This window comes from Cibotium barometz, chromosome 43, assembly GCF_041138505.1.
Source record: "Cibotium barometz isolate CiBa-2024 chromosome 43, ASM4113850v1, whole genome shotgun sequence".
NCBI lineage: Eukaryota > Viridiplantae > Streptophyta > Polypodiopsida > Cyatheales > Cibotiaceae > Cibotium > Cibotium barometz.
The window spans coordinates 14560511-14588010 of NC_141088.1; the positions used below are offsets into that span (position 1 = coordinate 14560511).

A 27500-nucleotide genomic window follows, 5' to 3' on the forward strand; every position below is an offset into this window, starting at 1 on the left:
CATCTTCCTTTTGTTTGATATTATGTAACTGTGCCGCCCCACAGGGCTCCATCTGTGACCGCTTCAGGCAAAACTGGGCACAAAAACATTCTTTAGCCTTGTGACGTTAACCTTATCCTCAAGCTTAAGGGTTCAGAACCATTGATGAGGTTTTCCTTCCAAGGTCAATGAGAAGGCATGTATCATTGTCACATCACTGACAAGTCCATAGGTTTCACATGTGGATTCAAAAATCTCTACATGTTGGATAGGATCCCCACACCCAAAGAACTTTTGGACAAGTTTTGAAATGATATGTGGTTTCATCTGGGAAGGTTGGGATTCTAGAGCAGTGCCTAGTTCTCTGACTATCCCCCGGTCCATCTCTGCCCTGCCATATTTAGTAGGTCTGTCCTTGTGGCTGCATTAAGGTCCATGGTTGGATCTATCCTAAGCCTTTGAGGAATTGCTCCCCCCCCCTTCCTAGACCTCGTCCCCTTCATGTATTGGCTCTTCTAGGTATTTTTGGTCCATGGGATGGTCTAGCCGTTGTACCTTGGAGTGACTCCCCAATAGTCGCCTGCGTACGTCTTTGTAGGATCAAGAGTTCCATGTCTTGTAGGAACATAGGGTGATTGATCATCTACTCAGTATCCTTTTTGGTGTACAGAGACGGTCATCTACTTCACCTGCCATGCTTGCTAGGTTACTCTCCTCTTCTATGGTTGTAAACCCTTCCTCCATTTTGGATTCCTCATTTATGGGTTCCAAGTTTGGAATTTCTCCTTCACTTCTACCCATAACTATTTTTGGTTCCTTTCCTCGTGACTGGAGTGGGTTAAAACCTCCCGTTTCCTTTTGCTTAGCTCTAGTTCTCTTTGAGTATCGAGCTCTTGTTTCCTTAAGCTTAATTCTCATAGTTGTCGTTCCACCTCGCTCCGTTTGAGGTCTAACTCTACTTCCTCAGTGGTGGGGAAGAATATTTGACCTATCCTAGTTGCACTTTCTATGTCCCGTCTTATTCGAGGGGTATTGGTATTCGACTGCCTGAAATTCGACGTTTGAATGGACACCTCTTGTAGTGGCCCGAGTCCAGCACTGGTTGACAGACCCATGCCCGCAGATTGCGCTTCCTCATCATGATTGGTTTTGGAGACCGAAGAATCCCCGAGCAATATCAATGATACCACTGGATCTGGTTGGGGAGGGTGGTTTCTCCTCTTCCCCAAACCCAACGTATCTCAGTCCTTCTTCCATGGACTCTTCGTTACTAGTTTCAGCGGTGGTCGGGTTTCTTAAAACACTCAGGTGTGTGCTTGCAGAATGTCTTGATCCCACACTTCTTTGATAGGAAGATCCTAGGTGGTTTGATGCACTATCATCAGGCGTAAGATCGTCTCCGCCGATGAGTTTTCCAGATCTTAAGTGCATGTATGTATGATTTGATAAGCTATTTGTCAACCCAATTTGATTTTGCTTCCGATTCTATCACTCTATTTCAGAAGCCGTGAAACTGTAGAGAATGGTTCACGACATGAAATAGTAGGAAATGGTTCATGGCGTGAACGTTATTCTGCACTTTCACGTGCTCAAAAAAATTTACCTTTCGGGTCAGATCTCCTCTTTTTGATATAGGTTTCCCTCCTTTACCGACCCTTGTGGCCTTGGTCTGACTAATCATTGGATTTGATGAACCCGTGAATCTACACAGAATGTTTCATGTCGTGAATAAGAAAGGGTTTCATGCCATGAACAATTTCAAAAGGGTTCACGTCGTGAACCAGGAAGGGTTTCACACCGTGAACAACTTCAGAAGGTTTCACATCGTGAACGCTTTGCTGAACTTTCACGTGCTCAAAAATTTTGGCAGACTTCGCGGTATCACGATAAGGTTGCCTATTTTTGGCAAGGCAATCCCATGATTTCTAGCGTTAATTATTGCGGCACTGATTTCGTGAGCGATTCGGAGCATGAAATAGCAAGAAATGGTTCATGGGTGGCGTGAACGTGTTTCTGCATTTTGACGTGGAACTTCCTGCATAGAAAGTTGTGATTTTGGATGCTTAATACTTATCCAATTGATACCAAATCTATTGTGCCACTCCTAAGGAATGGAATGCAAGTTCTTGGCACAGTCAATGGTCCCTTATGTTTTTTATTTTTATGAATTTTTAAAAAAAGAAGAAAAACTAAACACCAACCTGCTCATTCACGTTAGTGTTTTCAATGATGCAAATATCAAAATTAACAAGAACAAACAGTGAAGCTTTATCCTAAAACCACTCCACCACAAACATACACAACATCACAACTAATTTCTCACGATTTCTTCTTATGCACTCATTTTTCACACAATGCACTACCAGAATGCAAGGGCAATAATGAATCCTATGCAATGGGAGCTGAAACTCCAAGAGGATGGAATAAACAAAGGTGTTTTCCCAGCAGCGGTACCAAAAATGTTATGGGCTACCACACCAGATGGAACTCTACACATTCACCTAAAGGATGAGCAATAGATAACAACTGTCGTAGGGTACTTACCAATGTTTCAAACTTGAGTCCCTTGAGGTCTCCAATCTCACTTGTTAAGCTCCAACCTCCATGTTGTCACCATAGAGTCGCTCACATCGTCGCATAAGGCAATCACTCTCTCTCTCTCACTCTCACACAAGCATGAATCACACAAGCATGAAAGAGGCACAATGCTAGAATGCTCTCACTCCTTCAATCTCTCTCAAGACATAAGGGAGAGCTCTCTATAGTACAAAGGGGATTGTATCTTTTCATTATAAGAAAATTCCTTGTATACATTTGGCCCTTATTCACACTTGGGTACCCAAAACTTACTTACTAGGCCTTGGGTGGCCAATATCTCATACTACTGTACAACTTTTATAGTGCCATTTCATGACACTTATTAATGTCCTCAATTGAGGATCATGTTTGTTAATCCAAAATGGGATTGACACATGACAATGAAGAAGCATTTTTCGACTAAGATACCCAAGTGCATTTGGCTTAAGAAAGTCAAATACATGTTGATAATGGCAATGTCGATGCCCATGTAGGTGTGGCTAGTATGAATCCTTCTATGAGCATGGACTCCATGGCAATGATCATGCGGTCTATGCTAGAAAGCATGATGGAAGGAGTCCGAAGTGAAATGAGGAAGGAAATATCATCCCTTACGAATTACCTCAAAGGTGAGTGTATGCATCAAGGTGCAAATACATCTTTTGGGACAACATCTCAAGTATGACAAATCGGTGGTGTGTCTTTTGCCAATACAAATGAGTTTGGTCATGCTAATAAGATGTATAATACACTGTCATCATTAGGGTTTAAGGGATGAGATGCTTATCAAGGGTCTTCATCATTGGGAAATCAAGACAAGGTAAACATGTGTCTTTTGATTTCTCACATATGGTCTTCTATAAGGATGCATGTGGATAACAATGATGAAGAAAGGGATGAATTCAAAGGAGTAAAGGACAAAGTGGTTCTCACCAAGTTCAAAGGATAAAGCACTTCCAATGAAGAGTTTGAAGAATGGATCAACAAGATGGATAGGTACTTTCAACTTAATCCACGGAGTGAAAGGCCAAAGGTCTATTTTGCATCTCTTCACCTTGAAGGATATGCTCACACTTGGTGGAGGCACATTTCTTCTCATGGTTATGAGGCTACTATACTTGGATAGCTTTTAAAAATGAGTTGAGGGATACATTTACATCGGAATTTCACAACAACAAGGTCATTGGTGCTTGGAATGATTTGGAACAACGAGGGTTGAGTGTTAAGGAGTACTCACATTGGAATCTAAAGTTTGCTTTACATGTAGAAGGGGTGAGTGGAGAAGTACCAAATGATCAAGTACATCAAGGGTTTAAACTCATTCATGCTTGGAATGATTTGGAACAAATAGGGTTAAGTGTAAAGGAGTACTCACATTGGATTCTAAAGCTTGATTTACATGTAGAAAGGGTGAGTGAGAAGTACCAAATGATCAAGTACATCAAGGGTTTGAAGTTTAGCATTGGTGCAGATGTAAATTCTCAAAGTCCTCTATTAGCTATAATGTTGGCCGAGATATATGAGGAGAAATATGCTCACAATTGGCAATACAAAGTTCCTCAAAAGGGTGATCCAACTCCTAGCTCTTATGTGAAGGCTCCAAATAGTTTTACAATGGGATCTTCTATTCCAAGATACCCTACGGTTTATGGGAGAGATACAAAGTCAAATTTCAAATTTGGGAATGCCTCTTCCACCAAGGGCCCAAAGCGGGGATGGAAATACTTCAAGTTGTGTGACAAAGAGCAATGTGATCAAGGAAGCACATAAACGAGCTTAAGAGAAAAGGCTTATGTTTCAAGTGTGGAGAGAAGTGGAGCAAGGATCACTACAAAGCATGCAAGGCAAAAAAGTTATCCTTGAGTATGATTCTCATGGAATAAGATGATGAGGTACTAGAGGATGATGTAAACAATTTTGTGGCTCGCAAGCATGATGATGAAAATTAAGATTATGAGCCTAGTGGGAAGTTTCCTTTTGATCTCGATGGAGCTCATATTGACCACGAAAACTCCATGGCTTATGGAGACCCCTAGGCCTAAAAAATCATAGACCTATGTTCCTAATGACCCCAAATCCTCCATGGCTTGAAGAAACCCCAAGACTCCATGGTGCAAGGACATGGTGACAAGGTCATAAACTCAAGAGACCGTATGGCTACATGGTCATAGGCCTAACTCACTAGTGATCCCAAAGACTCCATGATTGGAGGAGACTACAAGACCCCATGGCTTGAGGAGACCCTTATTGGCCAAAAAGTCATAGGCCTAGGTCCCTAATGACTCCAAAAGCCTCCATGGCTTGAGGAAACCCCAAGACTCCATGGCGTGGTGAGTCATGATGATGGATTACCTAATACTTTGTGTGTTATGGATTCATCAAAGTGTAATGCTACCTCGTGTTCAGTCTCTAATGATGAAAATGTTGGTTGCAAGGGTACGAATACCTTAAGACTCAAGGCTACAATAAATGGAAGAGTGACACATGTACCAAAAAACATTGAACAACCTCAAATTATATCATATGGCCTTGTCTTCTTTGCGAATGGAACAAATGTTGGAAATAGGGTTATAGGAATGCATACACACACCCACCCACACTGGAGAAGCTCAAGAGAGCACACAATAAGATGATAGATAGATACTGAATGTGTGCTATGCAAATAATATAAGTATACCCCAAGATGGGTGTATACTAGCACGGGGAAAAATCCTCCTAAAGAGGGAAATAGTGCCCGAACTTCTCCATTCTCGACTCTTTTTGTTGATTTCCTCGACATTTACTTGACATCCTTCTTCTTGGGGAGTCAAGATCAATAGTGTTTGAGACATGGTGGTGGATTTATGCATTGGTTAACCCCACATCTATACAAGAGTTGGGCGGCCAATATGGTTTAAGGGATATGGCGCTGTTGAGAGATGGTGTGGATCAAAGGGTGGTGTGGTCCAAGACGAGGCCATGGAAAGTTCCTTGTGATTGTAGAAAGGACCAAGCGATGGGTTATAACATGGGCCAAGCTTACGCCTATGGGTTGTACCATGGACCAAGCTTACGTCCGCGCCATCGTCACCCCATCCAGATATCTACCTAGAGGATTGTCAACAATGAGGCTTCTTGTAGGTTTGGCGAAAGAATAGTGCCTATGTACATATTATATGTATGCATGGGCATTGGGCACAAAAGTTGGGTGCATGTATAAGCTTGTTCTCCATTAAAAACTCCAACATTATACATTCTTCGACACTTTTTTGTTCGACTCTTACACATGGTTTGAAATAGGAAATTGGCGGTTGATGTGTAACCAAGCTGGCCGATAAGGTGGCTAGGAATGAGATTGAGTTATCCATGAGAATGGAAGAAATCAGGACACCCAATCTAGTAGGCATGTACATGGGTTAGCCACAAATGGAAAGAAGGGAAGAAATCAGGACACCCAATCTGGTAGGTATGTAAATGGGTCAGCCACAAATTATGTGTGGCTTGCCGGACATGGCCAAAGGGATCTGGGTGCTTCTTGAGCCTCTTTTTGAAATGTTGGTGGCCATTTGATCCACTTGCTTGCCATGCTTCAAATAGAAAGGGAAGCATTATCGAGCTTCCTCAGCTTGGGGATTTGGAGTGCCAAACAATGCTGACCTTGGGCATGCGGCTTTGTTGTGGCCTTTTGGGCATCTCTACCTTGCTAGCATGGATGGAGGCAAGTGTTGTGCTCTGGAGGGAGATGCAGAGCGTGGTTGAGTGAATCACCGCTTTTGCCAACTTCGGTTGCATTGCTAGCCCTTCATCTTGGTTAGGTGCTCTTCTCGACTCTCTTCTCTCAGGGGGAAAATCAAATCTTCACCATTTAACTTCAAATAAGCACACAATAAAACTTGATACGACTCTTTTTTCCCATCCTCTAAAACGCAGTGAACATGAGCATTTAGCATACATTTAATTGACACATGTTACACAAGCCAAAATAATACATACATTGCTTGATAAAGCCTTTTTACAGGCAGACAAAAAGCTCTGCCACCTCTTCAGCAAGAGGTCTCGGTTTCAATCCCAGCTTGCCGCAGACGATGGGCATCTCCTCAGGTAAGGGTTGTCTGCTGCCTACGGGCAGGCATAGGACTCTCCACTCCTCATTCAGCAGAATTTCAACTTCTTTTTTGGGAGTGGTGGTGGGGAGGGGGGGGGGGGGGGGGGCGTGGGAGAGTGGGATCTACCATACTTTTTGACACTCCACAAGCTTCGAGCTGAAAATGTTATTTTCTTAAGCATAAAAACATGCTCTTGCACTCAGCAGACTATTATACACAGATGATGTGAAGGGTGGTTTTGCACATTCGTCCAACCAAAAATGCTTTCATATCTGCTTTGAAGAGATGTCCGTCTTCAAGGTGGCACATTGATTATGACGTTCTTGTTGAAAAGTGAGAAAGTATGGTGCCATACCTTTGTAACATCAGCGCATATAAGAAGCCAAGCACCTTTCTCATATGTAACACCACAAGGATTCAATCACACCTTCTGAAAGAGCTCTCGATGTACCACCAAACAACTGGAGAAGTTGTGGAGGTTCTTTGACAGCATCGCCTTTTCAAAGCCAACATAACTAGGTACTGTACCCTGTCAACAAAGGCCACAAACACAACGTCAAACAAAAAAGATAGACTGTTCCATGATGCAAAGACCTGAGAGCTGTAAAAAGCACACACGTAGCTTTTGCTCGCAGTCAGCCATTTTTTGAAGCCCAAAAGACCGGTCACACACAAGCCTTCTTGTAGATTGTGCCCTGGCCTATCTTTTGGGAGCTCAGTAGCTGCATCCCCATCCCTACGTTATGTGAATGCTTGTAATCTTTCTTGAAATGCAAGTGTATTTAGAGACAGGAAAGCTCCTGCATTTCTAGGGAGCTTAACATCTCAGAATCTTTTCTCCTCTATACCATCCCACAACAAGAGCCATAATGTTCAAAGCTTGCTATAAAGCAGCACATTTCCCATCTTCTAGAATGCACTGAATGCATACATCAAACATGTGTTCCACAAGCCGAAATAATACATGGCTTGATGAAGCCTCTTGCAAGCCGAAATAATACATGGCTGTGTTGCTCGGGTTCAGTCCCAGCTTGTGTCAGACAATGGCCACCTTCTTAGGTGAGGGTTGTATGCGGGCATAGGACTCTCCACTGCCCTTAGAACAGGGGTCCAGATCAGAGAGTGGCAGCAATTTTGACTTTTTAGTAGGATCACAACTTGAAAGGAAAGTTACATGTACTCCTCAGCTAGTGCTGATGCTATGCATGCATTTCAGGGGAGCCAGGAGTCCTGGGTATAGGAGAGGCAGGCCACTAAGGCACCACATGGTGGCCAGGAGTCTGGTGTGCAGGAGGAGCCAGCCTTTAATGGACCTCAGGAAAGGGCCTTTCAGCACATAGAAGGACTACATGTAAAACTTGGGTTCAGAGTTTCATCAATACACACAGGTGGGTTTCTGCGTGCAACTACCAGACAGGCAGGTCTGGGTGCCACTGGTGCAGGAATGAAGAGTGGCTTTCTCATCACTTGATGCATTGTGCGCACACCTAGGTTTTGAGTACAGCTGGGAAGCATGACTGATGAGCCTGGCCCCTTCTCCCTTTGTTTGTTTTGATTTATATGTAACTCCAGTATGATGTGAAGGGATGCAGAGGTAGCAGGTTTTGTATCAATGCACCTTAAATTGCCCGCGTGTTGTACGAGCCACATTTGCTACACTTATGATACAACCAATGAAATGGAGCCCTGCCCTTCTCTTCACAGTCATTGCAAAGAATATCCTGTGTTACAAGCACAAATCAGTAATCCGTTCACCACTCCCAACTTCGAGGCAACCAGTAAAGGTAATCAACATCACCTGCTGCCTATCTCTGTACTCCTCAGGAAGCTGTTCGGAAGCCAGTAAAGCATCAAGCATGCCAAAATATACCTGTCCACAATAAGATACAGCCTTAGAAAAACCGGACACTATGTGAGAAGTTACTTTACAGTTGAAGATCTGGAAATCCTGAAAATTTGATACTTACATCCATATCCCCTAGAGACTTACTGCATATGGGACAAGTGTAATGACTGTACGTATATGCCTGAACAATGCGAAGGCCCTCACATTAGACACCTCTGGAGCATGTACTCACAGACTAAACCAACTTGTACAGATATGACCAACTGATGCCACATTTCAGAGAATCTCAATGACTTGTACCAACATCCTTTTGAGGAGGGGAAAATTAGCTTACCCGATAACAGGCTGAGTGCATGAAGTGGCCGCATGAGAGAGTCTTCACTGGAGTATGAGACGTGAAAAGAAAATCATGACAAACAGGGCAATTTGATTCCAGACCCCTTTCCCGACACTTGTGACTTGTTAGCAACGTAGACATGCATGAATTGCATGTCATACAATGGAAAAAGTCGATTCCTAACCCTTTTCCAACTCTACACAAGTTACAAGATGGACAATGATAGATGTCCCTGCCGAAAAAAACCCACACACCATGAAGGAGATAATGTGTGGTTAGTACATACTTCTGTACAACATGAAGAGCAAGAAATTATATGGTATACCTCTTATCATCAAATAGCTTGCAGATACTGCAATAAAATTTTGCCATGCAAAAGCCATCACAAGAAGGAGTAGCACAGTATTGCACAACTGGTTGTACCTCCAGACATCTCATACACATCATCTCCTGTATTGCTTGCCTGTCATGAAGGCACCAACTATGTAGTAAAAATAGTGAAAGAAAACCCCTTGTAACACAGCCTAACGACACAAACCAACAAGCTAGATCACCTGTCCATGACATGATCGCTAACTTTATCATGGCAGAACCTGCAAGAGAAGAGAATCCCACAACAGGCGGCCCTAATTTTGCAGTTCCTCTTATAATGCTCACAGCCAAAAGCATCTTCATTTGAGTCCATGTAAGATGGGCAGCGTCCAGGGATGCTTTCTTGCTCACCACTGGCAGATGCCAGTAATGTCTGAGATGGATGCTGTTGAGCCACAATCCAGCGGCTGCAACAACAATATGACAAAGCGAAGTACTCAAAGAAATCCTTACTGAGGACAATTTTACTGGTGTCAAGGAAATAAAACAATATCAAACCTGGTCAGAAGATTCTGCATGAGATAAGCTTTACGGCGGGGATCAAGTGATGTGTCCCCTGAGACCTTCCTAACAGCAGCCTCAAGTTCCTTTTCATTCATCCGAAAAATATCCTGCCAACCTGGCTTGAATTTTGCCGTACTTTCCTCAATCTTTCCTTTGAAAACTTGCTCACTGATGGCATCTTTCTGTGTTTCCACAACAGAAGGGAGCCTATCGCATGACAAAGGTTTAAGTTCTTGGCCTTTCAGCTCTTCTTCTTTTTTTGAGTCGGTAACTAAGTTTACCATGCAAGCCTGATTCCCTTCTTTAGGACTACAGACAGGAATCGCAACTGAATTATCCTTGCCTTCATCACTTTCTAACCTTCCCTTTGAAAGGTAATCTGCTACTAGCTGTAAGCTTCCAGGAGTTCCAGATTCAGGTATCTCTTCATCTAATACAGAAGATTGAGGTGATCCAGTAGAAGACCCTTGCCACCACGCCTGTAGCCACTTGTCAAACATGGTGTTTCGAGTAGCTTGCCGCCATGTATACATCATAGTGCTCTGTTCCTCCTGGGAAAGAGCTGTAGTCACCCAAGGAAGCATGGCCTGTAAAACCTCTGCTCCAGTAGTGCCTATGATATGTCCTACTAATTTTTCTTGCTCCTCTATAGTGAAATGCAAAGAGAACAGAGGCCATAACTCCAGCTCTTCTCTAGATACATGCTGATCTAGAGTGACATGCACAGACTTGCACATGCCTTGCAACTTTGCAGCAAGACCTTGCTTGTATAGCACAAGGTTCTCCCATGGGTAAATGCTACCTTCTTGAGGTCCCTGCACCCCTGATGACCCCTTATGATCTTGTCCACGTAAACATCCATGTAAAACGGAAAGCTCATAGAGCACATTTGCTATTTCTTTGAATAGTTTTTCTTCATGCTTATGATCAATCGTATACGAGTGGCTCACATTATGAAGAGTCTCCTTTGCTTCTAGAGCTGGAAAAACTATATCATCTTCAGCATTGCTGTGGGCACGATATAAACCCCATAGAAGCTGGAACCGCCCAGTAAACTGCCTTAAGAACCCATCATCACAATCAGCTAGCCCCGCAGACTCATCATCAAGATACTCCAGGTCCTTTCTTATAGCTTTGTGGAACTGAAATATTGTGTCAATTGGTTTAGGCACCGTACCATTACTAGGGGAACCAAGACCAAACAATCCAGATCCCAAATAACCACGTTGCAGAGGATTTGAAGGCAAAGACTGAAGAGATAGCCTCCCAGTTCCAGCCCCAAACCCCAGGCTGCTCCCTCCTACTCCTAAACCAGGTACACAGCAGGACTTAGTTACCCTATATGCTTCTGACTGGGAAGCTCCCACAGAAGTCAATTGTTGTTTATCCCCTGGATTGTCATACCTTGGACGCTTCTGTGAACTCTCCTCGGTACTTGCACATTCAGCTTCTCTCCGCCTCTCCAGAGAAGAGCTGATGGAAGGCACTCCACACTTGGAGCGACATTCAATTCTCAGGCAACTAGGCCTTTCAGCAACGCAGTCACCTGTCATGTTTGAATGAAAGCAGCTGAAACTTGCTGGCACCACAGGTTTTTCTGCCTGTCCTTTGCAAGCCCATCCCAAAAGCAATGTAATCAATGCTGCATCAGAAGCCGGTGCTGGAACAAACACACTTGCTAATGAGGAAGTTCAGAAGAAAGAGGATATTTAGCATTTCTGACAGAAAGAACATAATTAAAATGACAAGGTGGAAAAAAGCAAGCGACCTGCCACGTGTATGTTGTCAAGCATGTTTTTGGCTTCCTCTTCGTTGAGTGAGGCCACAAGCCATGGTAGTACTCTTTCGAGCAATTTCAAAGGCATGACTCGAAGACTCTGATACACCAACCTCTGTTGTTCTTCAATGCTGCAATGAGTTCGTGCAAGAGGAAGTACCTGAGACAAGCCACCGACTCACTAAATCAAAAACTTCCTGATTAGCATAACTAGCCACAATCGAAGGGCAGAAGCCTCACAGTCACCTTGGTTTCCTCATCCACAAGGTGCTGTTGGATGGTCTGTATGATCAGCTCTGCATGTGTGTAAAGCTGGCTGGAGACCTCAGTTGAAATATACAACCCTCTCCCACTCTCAACACTCTCCAGCAAACACCGAATATCATTGAAAAGGAGCTCTTCTTGTAAATGTTCAGAATGGAAAGAGACACACTGTTTTGCTTTTTGTCCGATTGCTGGAAATATAACCTTGTCTTCAGCAGCACTGCCATATAATTAGATAAGTAAACGTCCACAGTCCAGATTTAGATATTCTTTATGAGACTGATCTAATACAACAGTAAAACCCTCCAACTTACCAATCGCATAAAGATAGTACAGTTCCAACCTGGCTGACAAGTTTTTTCTTTTTTGTTGAGTTAAATATTATATTACATGTGTCGCCCATGCTCTCTCTTAGCAGTGTGGTAGGATACGTAATGTTAGTAAACTGTTAGGCCAGCTAGTTTAGGCTGTAAGCCCCTATTTTGTTTAATAAGGTTTAGGTTGTAGACAGATTTCATTTACAATTCATGTATTTATATATTTTGTTAGTGATTGTGGGATTTAATGAAAGCATGTCACATGTCATTTGGACTGCTCATTTATCCCATAGACAAAAGTATGTACATAAAAAGATGGTTGTATGACAGTCATTAATACCAATCATTTCCATTTTGGACTCTTCATTTGTCGTTTCCACTTCTTTGTAGATAAATGCGAAGGAGAACAACACTAGGTCTGCTAGCCAGCTTACTCCTGATCTCAACGTGTTCCTTCTTATCACCCTTACTTAGTGTTCTATTATTTAAATGTGCCCACATGTTTTCCAGCTATTCTGGCTGTTTCTGCTAATTTCAGTAGTAGTAACAATTGTTTGTAGAATAGTCTTGTTCCAGTTCAAAGCACAACCTTTTGGGCCATATACTGGAATTTTATCATTTTGAAAGTCAAAGCATCATCTCCGAAAGGCTAACGTCACCTTTGTACTAAGCATTGTTGCCATCATAGCAACATTGATTCAGTTTTGAGCAGTTTTCTGGATATGTCCTTGGTATAACAATGGCAATGACAAGGGGGAATTCGTGGCTAAGATTGATCCAAAACAGGCCAGAGCTGGTATCAGTGATGGTGGAAGGGCTTTACTAAGCATTGACCCTATTCATGATGATGAAGGCCCAACTACCGTCAAAGGTGACATATCCTTTTCCCAAGGCCAGAAGCAGATCTTCATATAGATCACATACGGCTTGTAACGATGAGATCAAAGGGAATACTGCAGTTATCTTACAATAGCTAACTCATTTATCAGAAGGCCAAACTAAGCATGGACAATTTGTCACAAGGCCAAATTGCCTTGGAACAGAGAATGAAACAATAAAAACACAAGTAGCGCAACTATGAAACCATTATCAGCTACTAAAAATTTGCCACCGGATTAGCTTAATTAAGTGTAAATCCTAAATCTATAGCGAAGGGCTCCTTCTCTATTTTCCACCCAACCATGGTATGGCTTCTCTTCAGTACAACTCTTTCATTTGTGGCTCTCTGAGCCTTTCACCTTAATCATTCAATTTGGGCATCCCATTAGACCTTTCTACTTCAAATTGGCTACCCCCCACATTGGTTAAGCCCTCTAGACTCCCTAAATACATACCCGTCCCGAAGAAAATCATGTCAATACACAACGTGTAAGGCTTCCTCCCCCCTACATCATCAGAAACAATCCTCACGTATTCTGAATACTAAGCATGTCGCGTACTTCTAGTCCTCGCATCAAAAATCTTTTTTGCTTCATGTGAAGGTCTAGCTGGCTCTATGAGCTCAATAAGGTCTTTATTCTCTACCATATTACCTTTAACGCTTAGCTCTCTACTTAAGCGACTTGCTTGAAACATCGGATGTACAAACTGCATCCCTCTAGGAGCTTTACCTCATCTATCTTTCCAAGCACTGTGAATATACACAATAAATAGGAGACAATAAATAGGAGATAGCTTAAGGCACCTTCCCGTTGTAGCATGCAACCGGTAAGATTGTGTAAAACACAGCAAGGCCTTCTTTATTCCTTTATGTTTGATTGAGTTTAAGCAATCCACTTTAATCTTGAACAAGGAGATAGAGCTGTAGAGATGGAAGAGGAAGGGTCGACACACCAGATGGGGTGCCGAGTATTTGCTTTTATTACTTTGGAGAACTACTTTACAATGCAGACTTTACCAAGAACTACCTCACAACGGTTGACTGTGCAATGCCAAACAAAAGGACGAAGAAGACCAAATGTCGGCTGAACCATTATGCGGTCTGAAGGCGCACTTTAGAAGCCACTTTGGGAGCCAATATACAAACCCAGATCTTCTGAGGGCATGCCGGACTGATGACTGAATGCTGAAGATGATTTCTAGCTGCCTTGGATTGTAGCACGCTGAGGGTGCTCTGCTGAAAATATGCATGCACAAGTCCTGGGACTTCGACACACACTGCTTTGTACACTGCTGAATTAAGCAAAAGTGAGATGATTAACGGAATGGGCTGAAGGGCGCCTTATAAAGAAGCCCTACTGCAAGTCGGCCATGCCTTCTAATGTCGATCTGTTTAGAAGGACAAACAAATGCTGGTCGGCCATATGTATGCAACTCGGCCTCATGCAAACTGCTCCCGACATGCTGAAATTTATGCTTATGCAGGCGCCTTTCACACATGTGACTATGTGACCACTGTATGTTGCTGGCCAACTGGGAATGCTGCTGGCCAACTAGGGCTCTCCCATGCCTGGCCACCTAGGCTTGATGCCCATGGGCTGGCCCTTGAAGTCTCTTTTTGGTGTCTGTCCACCCTTTTACAGGTTTGGACTAGCCCTTTCTTTGCCCCTATAACTCCCACCTTCTTGCTTGATTTTCAGCACCAATTTCTCCATAGCAAGGGCGGAGGCTATGAGATGTTGTAAGGTGTGTTTCAGGCATAGTTGTTACGAGGCGCGCCTCTAACAGTTCGAGGCGTACGACTACCTGATCGAGGCATCCACAAAAATAGATATATATATATATATATATATATTTTTTTTATTTTTTTTTCTGGTTTGCGTCTTTAGACGGGGGCTTTAAGGACCCAAGGCAGCCCCTCTCACACACACTCTCTCTCCCTCTCTCATACATTCTCTCCCTCCCTCCCTTGAGCCTTTCTCAAGACCCAAAGTTCAAAGTTCAAACTTCAAACACACTAGGATGATGATGTTTTTTATACCCAATTTTGGAGCTATCTCTATACTCTACCGGTTCACTTCAGTTCATTTCATTTTACTTTGTACCCTTGAATCTTGATGATGTATCCAGATGATGAGGATGGACTATTTTGGTCTCATAGGTCATTTTGGCCTTTTGCAGACGTTTAATACAGCTTTCTTTCTTTCACACGCACACTCTCTCTCCCTCTCTCATACACACCCTCTCTCCCCCTCCCTCAAGGCTCATACACACACTCTAGTCTCTCTCTCTCCCCCTCCCTCAAGGCTCACACACACACTCTAGTCTCTCTCTCTCTCTCCCTCCCTCAAGGCTCATACATACACACCCTCTCTCGCCCATCGCCCCCATCTCGCTCTCGCACTATGAGCCCGCTACCCACACCCCCTGTTTCCCCGTCGCCCTCTACTCTGGGCGCCGCCAATCGCCCCCTGTTACGATCTTATGCCGGCCCAGGTAGCACACCGGAAGGAAAACATGCCTCGAATGTTCGAAGCACGTAAGGAGGGGAAGTGGGCTGTATATAGAGATGGGCAAGTATTCATCCGGGAGCGCCGGTCATCTTGACGCGGCGCGGCCTATGGGACCTTGAAGCTATCGGTGTGGAACTGCAATGGAGCCCTACGGGTAGATGCAAGGTACTTCGAGGACACTTTCAAAGACTGGGATATTGCCATGTATACAGAGACACACCAATGTGCAGGGAGTAAATTACCAGAGGTTCCTGGGTATAGATGGGAATCAATATGTCGACCCCAACCACGCATAGCAGGGGGGGGCTAGAGAAAGTGGGGGGGTAGCAGTACTATTAAGGGAGGACTTACGAGGCAATACATGTGATGCATAGAGGTGCAGCGGCACACTACATGTGGATCAAAGTGAGCACAAATAGACCTCGGGACATTTACATTGCAGTATGCTACTTGCCACCGGCACATGCCAAATACGCTACGCTGGGAGAATCACCATATATGCCGCCGTACGAGGACATCATGAGATTTGCCAGCTTGGAAGATGTTCTACTATCGGGGGACTTTAATGCACATAAAGGCTGGGAACAATCAGCTCTCTATGCTACGGATGATCCCATGTACCACCGCGAGCTAGCATCGGATGAGATAGGGATGCAGAGATCTGCCCAGGACACAGGAGAGGTGACAGAATATGGGAGACACTTCCTAGCTTTGGGGAGTGCACATGGGCTAGTTATCTATAATGGCCTATCCTGTTGGCCAGGTTCAGATGCTCTCACATGCTCGAACAAAAAGGGAGGAGCTAGTACAGTGGATTACCTGATAGGCTCACCTACCTTGATACATGATATACAGGATCTCTCCATTTCGGGCAGACCCATTGGGATAGCAGCAAACCATGCATATTTGACATTTTTTGTGACTTGTGGATATGTTAGAGGCACACCACCCTCTAGTCCTACCAAATACCCAAGATATCACTTCACTCAGGAGACCTCTAGGGTATATGGCAGTGAAGTATATGATGGTTTGTTCGCTCTTGACCCAAGCAGTCCAGTTGATGAGCTCACGAAAGAGTTGGCAGATGTATTACATGGTTCAGCAGCATATGCTTTCCCGTATACCCCCCTCTTTCTACCCCTCCTCGCCATACGGCCCCACAGAATGGTTGGTACGATGATGAATGCCGCAAGACTCGTGAGCACTTGCAGCGGGAGGTCACCCTTGGAATCCACACATAGACAAGCTAGAAAGCTCTTCAAACGCCTTGTGCGGAAGAAGACGCGGGATTACCTGGCCAAGCTTGAGAGGGAGATATACCAACTATTTTTGGGGCAGGACAGCAAGAGGGCGTGGAAGATGTTCCATGAGCAACAGCCACCCACACCTATCACAGCACCTGAGGCATGGCATGAATATGCAAGAACTTTATATGAAGTACCAGGGCAGCCCCCCATCCCTCATCCGTCAGCGACTCACCCTGATCATAGTACTTTTGTCACCATTCGGATGGTTTTGATGCTACTGACAGACTATGTAATGGAAGAGCCCAAGACCAGGATGGTCTGGTGGCAGAACATTTTTCACATGCCAGAGATGTATTGGCACCACTGCTAGTACACATGTTTAACAGGGCCATTTGCGAAGGTTTCCCAAACAGTTGGTCGTCACATTACTATTGTACCTCTATTTAAGAGTGGTGACCCCATGATACCAGGGAACTACGGGACCATCATGATTGGCCATTGCTTGGCCAAGATATTCGGATCTGATTTGGATTGAGAGCTGATGGGTTGAGACACACGGACTCAAAGCACCTGGGCAAGCAGGTTTCAAACGAGGTTTCACGACTTTGGATCACATATTTACCCTCAGGACTCTCATTGAGGAAGGACGAGCACGGGGGAAGAGGATATATTGCCGCTTTGTGGACTTCCGCAAAGCCTTTGACACGGTGTCATGTGCCAGCCTCATGAGGAGATTGCATGACATTGGTGTTCTCGAGGAGATGCAGTGGGGCATTTATGCATTGTATGAGGCGTAGGCAGAGTACGGACTCCCAGAGGCATGTCGGATACAGTGACTAGCACCATTGGAGTGAAACAGGGATGCCCACCGTCACCCACCCTTTTTGGACTTTACATTAATGAGATATCCGACTACATTGACAAGATGGGGGGGCAGGGGCCAATCTGGCAGAGGTTTGGATACCCATACTGCTATATGCCGATAACATTGTACTTATTGCAGACTCCCCTGCAGGTTTGCAACAGCATTTGGATGCTTTGCAATCGTTTTGTGCACATAAGGACCTCACAGTGAACCTTGGGAAGACTAAGATTATGGTCTTCAATACCGCATAGGCCTGGGTTACTAGATCCGAGCTCTTTCATATCTCATATGCAAAGGGGATGTGTTGATACCAATGTGACATGCGAGCGGATTGAGCGTAGTAAAAACACAACCTTAGGCTACACTAAACTTCACTTAATGATGCTTAAGAGATAGATAAAGTTGTCAATGCAATGCAGCTATATTAGATGAATGAGTTACAATGAGGATCTATGAATAGATCTATATTGAATATCCTTCTCACAATGAGAGAGAGATGCTGAATGCTGATGATGATGAATGATCCTTTCTCCAATGCTGAGGTCCACCCTTAGATGCCGGTTTTCCTCTATGTAGGAGGTAGGAGATGAACTATATGTTGACTATATGCTGATTATGGTGCTGAATATGCTGATTTGCTGACTCTCCTTGCTCCCTAGATAGGAAACACTGAGAAGAGATGAGGTCTCCTGCTGAATATGATGCGATTGCTTATATATGTTGTTCTACTGCAGGTCGGCCAGATATGCTACTGTCGACCAGATGTGTAGACCTTCACGACTGCCATAAATGCTCATTTAATGCAACCAGCCTTGCTTTGTACCTGGCAATGGATCCATTTGACATGCGTTTGATCTTGTACACCCACTTCATACCAATCACATTCTTGCCTGGAGGCAAGTCAACTAGTTCACATGTAGTGTTTCTCGGTATGGAACTTACTCTTCGTGCATGGCTGCCTCTCAATGCTCATTGCCATGAGCCTACTCATAAGAAGACGGTTCCTCAGAATCAAACATGTTACCATGCAAGCATAATCCACATCATGCTTGCTAGATTCACCTCTTCTTGCTTCCCTTGCTTTGCTCTCGAAAGGAGCACCAAAATTGCTTTCTTCAAGGGTATGGATCAGCCATCTAGGAACTGCTCTAGCCTCTTGTATGGCTTTCCGTTCATCCCTTACAGCTTCATCAACACCTGTATGTCCATGAGGCTCATTTATGGGCTGATTTCCAAGCTCATCCGGAGGTGTTTGCTGTCCCAAACCCTGCTGTCCAGAAATTTCAGAGTATGGGAATGTCACATGATGACGAAACAAGTCATCCGGGTCACCAAAAACTTGCTTATGTGAAGAGGCAAGAGGCTGAACCGAGTTTTCAGCAAATATAACATCTCTACTGATGATAATCTTGAGAGTAGAGAGATCATAGAGTCTATAACCCTTACTCTTATGACTGTAGCCCGCGAAAATGCATTTCATGGCCTTATCATCCAGCTTGGTCCTTTTTTCTTGGGGTACATGTGCATATGCCAAACTACCAAACACACGAAAGTAATCAACTTTGGGCTTCTTCTCATACCAAGCCTCAAACGGTGTGATGGTCTTCAAGGCTTTCGTGGGGTATCTGTTTAGACTTTTAGTACATGAGCTATGCATAAGATGGCCTCAAGCCAAAACCTGTGGCAACTCTTTACCTTTTATCATGCACCTGGCAATTTCCATCAAAGATCTGTTCTTCCTTTTTGCTAACACCATTCTATTGTGGTGTATATGGCACCGTGCATTGATGGTTAATGCCTTTCCCCCACAAGTGTGCCTTGAAAGCATCGGACATATATTCACCTCCTCTATCTGCACCAAGAGTGTGAATTTTAGAACCCACAACATTCTCAACCATTGCCTTGAAGTGCTGAAAATGCATAAACACATCGGATTTTTCCTTCATTGGATACACCCATGTGAACCTCAAGTAGTCATCAATGAAAGTGACAAAATACAAGTGTCCTCCCCAAGGATGGAGTCCTCATCAGACCACAAATATCTCTACATATGAGCTGTAATTTACTTTCAACTCTCACCACACCATCACGAGGGAAGGGCTTTCAATGCATTTCGCCCATAATGCAACCCTCACATACATGATCTCCAAAGATCTCAACATGAGGCACACATTCACCCAAAATATGCTTCTATAGAAGCATTACACTTCCAAAGTTAACATGCCCAAGCGTGCATGCCACAATTCAGCTGCCTCAATAGAGGAAGTATTACTTGCAACTGAACATACATTATGTGCCTGCAAATCATAGGTATCCAACCTATATAAACCATTGCATAATGTACCAGTAGAGAGAACCAAAAAGTCATGGAAGGGTCTTTGATGAGACACTTCTCACCCTTGAACTCCATAAGCAAACCTTGCATAGCAATAGAATGTTGGGTATGGGGAAGCTCTCTATACCTAACAATGTCGCTTGGTTGCAAAGGGTAATAGAAATGGCAGGTTGTTTACTTTGAATGTGAACATACCTAAGGTACAAGGAAAAAAACCATGTCCAATCAGGGTAAAAAGTGCACGTGGATAGATTCATGTTCACACCAAAGACTTCCTGAGAGTGTAGCTAACAAAACCCTCTAAACTGAATGATGTGAACGTGAACACATTGTAGCAGACTACCCTGGTAAAGGCTATAGGTTTAAAGCTTTACGAAAAGCCTCAAACTTCTCTCTAGAAAGAGGCTTTGTACATCCATCTGCCACATTGGCTTGTGTAGGCACATAAGTCAACCTCTCCAAGATGGAGCCTCTCCCTGACATAATACCTCGATATGCTTTGTGCGAGTGTGAAAGACAAGATTCCAAGCAATTGCCAAAGTACTCTGACTGTTAGTGTACATGGTGGTGAAAGACGGCTGTATAATACCAAGGTCAGCTAATAGACGTCATAGCCAAACACATTCCACAGTAGTTGTAAAGGCTTCCCTATATTCAGCTTCACAACTAGAAGTGGCCACTCTAGGCTCCTTCTTGTTGAGCCATGAAATGCATGAACCACCAAGAAGAAAACACTTTCCACTGGTAGACACTCGCATGTCACAGCATCCTGACTAGTCACTATCTGTAAAAGCAATCAAACACAATGTAGACGAGCTGCCATAAAACAACGCAAAGTCAATGGTGCCTTTAAGTTAACGAAAGACACGCTTACATGCTTGCCAATGCTAAGTGCCAGGACTATGCATGAATCTGCTCAATTGTATAACAGCAAACTGAAGATCCAAACCAGTAGTGCATAGATAAATAAGGCATCCCACGGCCTACTAATAAGTGGCGGCATCAAATGGCTCACCAGCATCCTCAAGTAAAAGTTTTAAATCTGGTTCTATAGGAGTAGAAACAGGTTTGCAATTTGTCATCTAGAAACGCTCAAGGAGCAACTCAATATATCTCCATTAAGATGGCAGGATACCCCCCTTAACAAAATGCCCAAATAGTAATGCAAATGCCACATGACTGTGACATCAAAAGCACGCTGCAATTTAACTTTGAAAGCTGAAAGTTTGTCCTCGTCGGGGCCAGTAATGAGCATGTTATCCACATGAAGAATAAGGTCAGCAAATTGTTCCCATCTCTGTAAACAGTTCAGTTGGACTATTGCGGAGCCCATTAGCATTCAAGTACGCATGAAGAATAAGGTCAGCAAATTGTTCCCATCTCTGTAAACAGTTCAGTTGGACTATTGCGGAGCCCATTAGCATTCAAGTACGCATGAATTTTCTGGTACCAAACACAGGGAGCCTGTTTAAGGCCATAAAGTGCTTTATGTAATCTGCATACTTTCTTTTCTACCCCTTTCTGAACAAAGCCAGGAGGCTGAGATACATACACTTCTTCCTGCAAATCACCATTAAGAAAGGCATTCTTGACATCCAACTGACATACATGCCAACCCTTGTGTGCAACCAAAGCAACAACAGTACAAATGGTAGTCATACGCGAAGTAAAAGCAAAAGTTTCTTGATAGTCAATGCCCTCACGCTCAACATAACCTTTGGCGACCAAACGAGGCTTACGACGATCGATTGAACCATCAAGCTTACGTTTAAGCTTATACACCCACTTAGTGCCAGTAGCACGCTTGCCAGCAAGCAAGTCACATAACTCCCAAGTACTGTTCTTTTCAATGGAGTCCAACTCGGAGCACATGGTTGCAACCCAATGCTCATCCTCCAAAGCATCAACATGAGAAATAGGTTCCCCATTACATGCCGTGGCAACAAGAGCAATGTCAACAAAATGTGAAGATGCATGACGAGATGCAACACAAGTACGACCAAGAATAAGAGTAGGTTGTTTGCTATCACGCAAACTGTCGATCAACCAACGAGGTACATTCCTAGTCTCACAAATAGCTCCATGTTCATTGTCCAATGCATCACCCAATGTCTCCTGATCAACATCAGGACCAATTTGAGTAGTGTTAGGTGGCTGAATTGCAGGAATTTCAGCACCATGTGATGGCTGTAAACAAGCCAAAGCGGGCTCTCCATCATCAGCATGTGACCCAAATACATGTAGCAATGTATCAAAAGCCTCTTCTGGTCCAATTGATAGCTATTTATGACATGAAAGCAATGGTGAGATGCAAATTCATCAAAGATAACATCGTGAGACAATTATTTTGCCTATAGCAGGCACATAAAGTTGATACCCTTTGCTTTCACTGTTGTAGTCGGTAAAGATACATTTAAAGGCCTTTGCATCAAGTTTATGTCTTTATTGGACTGGTACATGCACATAAGCCAAACAACCAAAGACTCACATATGAGTTATCACTGGGATTTTGCCATTCCAAGCCTCATAAGCTTTCATAGATTTCAAGACTTTAATCGGACACTAATTGAGCACATAGATGGCACACATGACCGCCTCAAGCAAAAATTTACCAGGCAAATCCTTGCTTTTAAGCATACATCTAGCCATCTCCATAAGAGTACGATTACATCTCTCAGCAACACCGTTTTGCTGAGTATAAGGTGTAGTACATTGATGAAATATACCACAAGACTACACAAAAGCTGTGAACTCATTTGATAAATATCCCCCCCCCTCCCCTCCCCCCCCTCGATCTATACGCAAATCAACAAGCTTATGGCCACAAGCATCTTCAACCGAGGGTAAAAACGCACAGAAGGATGCAAACACGTCTAATTTGGCTTTCAAGCCATACACCCAAGTGAACCAAGTGTAATCATCAATGAAAGTGACAAAATATAGATGTCTCCCAAGAGACGGAGCCCGCATCGGGCCACAAACATCACTATGTACAATCTGCAATGATCGAGTAGCTCGCACAGTGCCATCTTGGAAAAAGAATGTCGACGCATCTTCCCAAGTAAACAACTCTCGCATACATGCTTAACAAGGAGCTACAAGGGAGGCAACTCATGAACCATGTTATGCTTTTGCAACCGCATAAGAGATGGGAAACTAAGGTGACCAAACAGAGCATGCCACAACTCAGTGGCACGTAGAACTGTAGAGGTAGAAACAGCCATAGCATCATGAGACTCTTGTATCCCGTCATACATATCCACCTTGTACAAACCATTGCACAATGTACTAGACATGACAATAGAAGCTACATCTCGACGGTCATGAACTAAGCAACAATGATCAAAAAACTAACTTTAAACCCAGTTTAGGAAGAGAAGATACAAAGATGAGATTCTTACGAATTCCAAGTACATACAATGTGTCATGTAAAGTGAAAATGTCACCATTGCATGCTATCAAATCTACATTCCCAATGTCTTTAATGGCATACGATGCATTATTAGCACACATCACTACCACCTTTAGGTGCATCCTGCAGAGTGACAGAAAACAACATCTGACATGAAGTGATGTCATTATCAAAGTACCAATCAGCATCATAAACTGACATACACGAAGAAGTCATAGACAGAGTACTACATGTGACAAGCAATGCATAGCCATCATGGGCCAAGTTGGCCTCTTCCGTAGTGTCACCTATGGTAGTAGCCAAACCTTGCTGTTTTTCTTTGCTCACTCGAAATACGCTTTTTGCATTCTTCAATGACCCGTCCAAGTTTTCTACAATAGTTACACCATTTCTTTTTGTCCCCACCCTCTTTTGACAAGGCAGGATCTGAACGGGCACGTGCCTTCTTAGGCTTACCACTAGAAGATGTCCCAAATTTCCCTTTGCCACGAAAAACACGCTACAAATGTCTGATCTGCAGCAATCATACTATTCTGGTTGGACCAACATTGCTCTTCCTATAACAAGAGAGCTACCCAATCATCGAATGTGAACAAATCTGAATTTCTCTTCGTCAAAAGCCAAAGAGTGGTAGCAAATCCTTGATATGATTTAGGCAAACCATTGACAACCGTAAAAACAAGTGATCTGTCACGTATCACCTCATTAATATCGATTAACTACTCTCGCAAATCCTTAACACGGGTGAGAAATACATCCTTAGAATCACCCTCAGTCATATGCTTCGTGTCAAGCTTTTCCCAAAGATACACGAGCTTCATTGCAGATCTGATACAAAGAGGCAAGTATATCCCAAGCGCCCTTAGTAGAAGTACATGAACGGATATGAGGAATGACTTGCCATCTACGTGAGAGAGCGATTAATGCATGAGCATGCGCATCTTTAGCATCCCATCATTTGAGTTGTTCTTGTGTAGAAGGGACAGGTGCAAGCAGTGCACTCCCACTAGAACCAGAATCGCTAGTCCCAACAGTGGACCCCCCATCATTTGAGTTGTTCTTGTGTAGAAGGGACAGGTGCAAGCAGTGCACTCCCACTGGAACCAAAATCGCTAGTCCCAACAGTGGACCCCCCTGACGTACTAGCTCGCATCAAGCTTGTCCTCGGCAGAGATCTAAGATGCCCAATGATCCACTGATGATAAGGACCTACAAGTGTATTGAAATGACAGAGTGTAGGGATATCAAAGTTACTTGAATAGCGGCTTGATGACCAAAAAAGAACTCGGTGATGGGTGTCAGAATGTCATATGTCGATGCCGAGTGCACGAAAAGAGAGCACGAGGAATGCCGGATTCAACCCAGGGCTCAATTCAACTCTATTTTTCGAAAAGCTGAAAATTTACAGAAGGGGTTTGATGGCGTAAACATGCTCTGATTCTTGATTTCTTCAGCTTGGGAGACTCAAAAAATGATGAGGAATACACCCATGCAAAAACAGTGAAAATATTTTCACTTCCAAAATGGGCTTTGCAACAGTGGCGCTGCCAAGTGGAACAGGCAGCTCAACCAACGGATGGGCAATGCTAGGGCGGAGGAGGCAGAGTTGCCCAAATCAAAAAAACTGATTTGGGGCTTCGCTAATTGGCACCTATGCGAGTCTTTTGGTGTAGGCAGAAATATGGAGCAAGTCGGCGGAACTGGCAACATTGGCTGTTCATTGGGCGGCGGGTGCATGGTTGCGCAAGGTGGCAGGTGCTGCAGGGCAGCGCAAGGCAATAGGTGCACGAGCAGCATGAGCAACTGTACGCACAGCAACAAGTCAGCGCAAATCTGTGTATGGGCAACAAGCGAGCAGCTAAGCCTGCTCTGATACCATGGGGGAAGCTGTGCAACCACACACACACACACACAGCTTGAACAGAAAAACGGGAGTGAGAGAGTGAGAGTTGGAGAGTTGTACTTGATAATGATAATGTGAAAGTACAAAGTACAATATAAAAGACCTAAGCCTAAAAGGCCAACACACTGGAGTGTGTTCCCACGGGAAAAAACCCCTTGTCCAATCAAGGTAAAAAGAGCCCGTGGATAGATCCTATTCACACCAGAGACTTTCCGAGAGTGTAGCTAAGATAGTAGACACTGACACCGAGTTCTTCTTTATGCCTGGCACATAAAACACATCTTTCATTTGATTTTGCTTGCCATTAGCAAGCACCAAAGGCACCTTGCCTATGCCTTTTACATGGTATGAAGAGTGATCTACACATGAGACACTCCTCCCATGGTACGAAGGGTGATCTCCACATGAGACACTCCTTCCATTATCCACAACCTGCATGGAGCTGAATACATCACGTTTGGACGTGATGTACCTGGAAGCTGTCAGAATACGCAGCAGAGATGATGACCAGATCTGGGAACACGAGCAAAAACGCAGGCAAAAAAACAGCACAAGAGAGAGAGAGATGTAGGCGTGTAACTCTGCTCTAATATACACAAGAAGATCCCGAGAAATGATACAAAGAGTAGTGGGGAGCATGGGGCATATTTATATGCCCCATAGATGCAGTCGGCCTATGCTAGAGGCCCTCCACGACTGCACAAGGCAGTCGGCCAGCAGTAGTAGCCTCCACGACTGAAGAACCAAGTCGGCCAGCCACCAGCACCTACACGACTGTGTAAAACAGGTCGGCCAGCCATGGGGTGCAGTCGGCCAGCCCCATGGGCTCCTGCCAACCATCTGGCATCCATCCACACTACGGAAAAATGGGAAAAAATAGGGGAAAAATGCGGGGAGTGAGGAAAAATGATAAAACACCTGATAAGGGCGGGCACACCCACAACAAAGGCCCTGGTGTATAAATCTAGACAAGAGATGACTTCTAACAGAAGCTCCCCTGTCTATGTACCAAATAGGTTGACATGATATGCCTGAAAGCTCTGCTATCCATGTATCAAACAAGTTGACTTTTCTCATGTGCACTTAGAGACAACTCATAATTGACCTCTTCTATGGTCAAAAACACCCAATCATCCTCAAGGTTGGCTGAATTCTCGTTTTTGTCATTTGAAGAATCCACCGCATTGCCTAACTCCTTGCCTGCGTCCTTCTTCTTCTCTTTATCTTGAGTAATCCTCTTCCTACACTATCTCATATAGTGCCCTGGCTTATGGCAGAAATGGAATTTCCCTTTCTTCCTCTTGCTCTTTGAGGCATCACCCTCAGAAGAACTATCACCCTTAGTGATCGATTTCCCTGTGTCTGCCTTTGTTTTGCCTTTATTCTTCAATGCAAAAGCTTATTCACAACCATGACAGCGATGAACCCTAGTTTGCTCCTCTTTTAGAAGCAAGCCCACAAGCTCATCATAAGAGACTGGATCTCTACCACCCCTCATAGAGAGATTAAGAGAGGTGTAAAACCCAAGGTAAGGAGACAAAGAAATCAAGGTATTTGTAGCAAGCTGCCTGTTAGGAATAACTTCATCTATATTCAATCGGCAGTTGTCCTCTCAAATCTTTGACCTTGGTAAGATGCTTTGTCATGGAATCTCTTTCATGCATCTCAAGAATGTCAAGATGCCTCTTGAGATAGACAACCCGTGCCTCATTCCTTGTTTGATACATATTGACCAGTGTGTCCCATGCTGTTTGCTGATCTACATATGACCGTATATGAGGTATAATAGATCTTTTCAATGATAGAGCAATCAATGGCATAGCCCGTGCATCTGTCACCATTTGGTCCCTTCACCAGTCTTGACCGGTGTTTCACACACTAAGTAGAGGCAAGGTGTGAACGGGGATTTTTCCACAAAAGAAAGCTGAAACATTCACTGGTATGGATTTGGCCTAAAAGATGGCCAAACAGCATGAGCAGCATGGGATTTTATTCATCAAAGTGACTTATAATGTTTATAAGACGGTGTGTTCACATATCATTAAAGACTGGCTGGACATTTTATTATTTTGGGCATGGAAAGGTGGACAGAAGGAGGCGCCTAGATGAAACTTGGACATCAAGCCAAGAAAAGCATAAAAGTTGATATTTTTGGGCTAAAACTTGGAGTACAAGCCAAGAAAAGCATTAAGTTAATACTTTTGACCAAGTTTGCCTATTTTGAGTAAAAAGGGAAAGCACTTCAATTATAGAGCAACTCGACTTTATAAAAGCAAGGATTTGGGGCT

At 43.8% G+C, this 27500-nt stretch overlaps 1 protein-coding gene across 3 annotated transcripts in view; it reads right to left on the bottom strand.

The window, feature by feature from the left end:
• Nucleotides 1-6364: 6364 nt before the first annotated feature.
• Nucleotides 6365-27500, bottom strand: part of LOC147613569 (zinc finger protein BRUTUS-like) — an 88340-nt gene continuing 67204 nt past the window's right edge. The window contains exons 5-15 of one of the 3 annotated variants that reach the window (XR_015263219.1): nt 11724-11961; nt 11469-11637; nt 9695-11360; nt 9379-9603; nt 9150-9287; nt 8822-9056; nt 8609-8668; nt 8440-8511; nt 8260-8362; nt 6529-7170; nt 6365-6404 (exon numbers count right to left, since the gene is read on the bottom strand). Coding sequence is in view for 2 of the 3 variants with exons in the window: in XM_086781562.1 (XP_086637688.1) it covers nt 8261-8362; nt 8440-8511; nt 8609-8668; nt 8822-9056; nt 9150-9287; nt 9379-9603; nt 9695-11360; nt 11469-11637; nt 11724-11961 (2905 nt within the window). In the remaining variant the exon portion in view is untranslated. Of the gene's footprint in view, nt 6405-6453; nt 7171-8259; nt 8363-8439; nt 8512-8608; nt 8669-8821; nt 9057-9149; nt 9288-9378; nt 9604-9694; nt 11361-11468; nt 11638-11723; nt 11962-27500 lie in introns of those variants that run through there. The other 2 variants (XM_086781562.1, XM_086781563.1) reach the window with 2 other exon arrangements.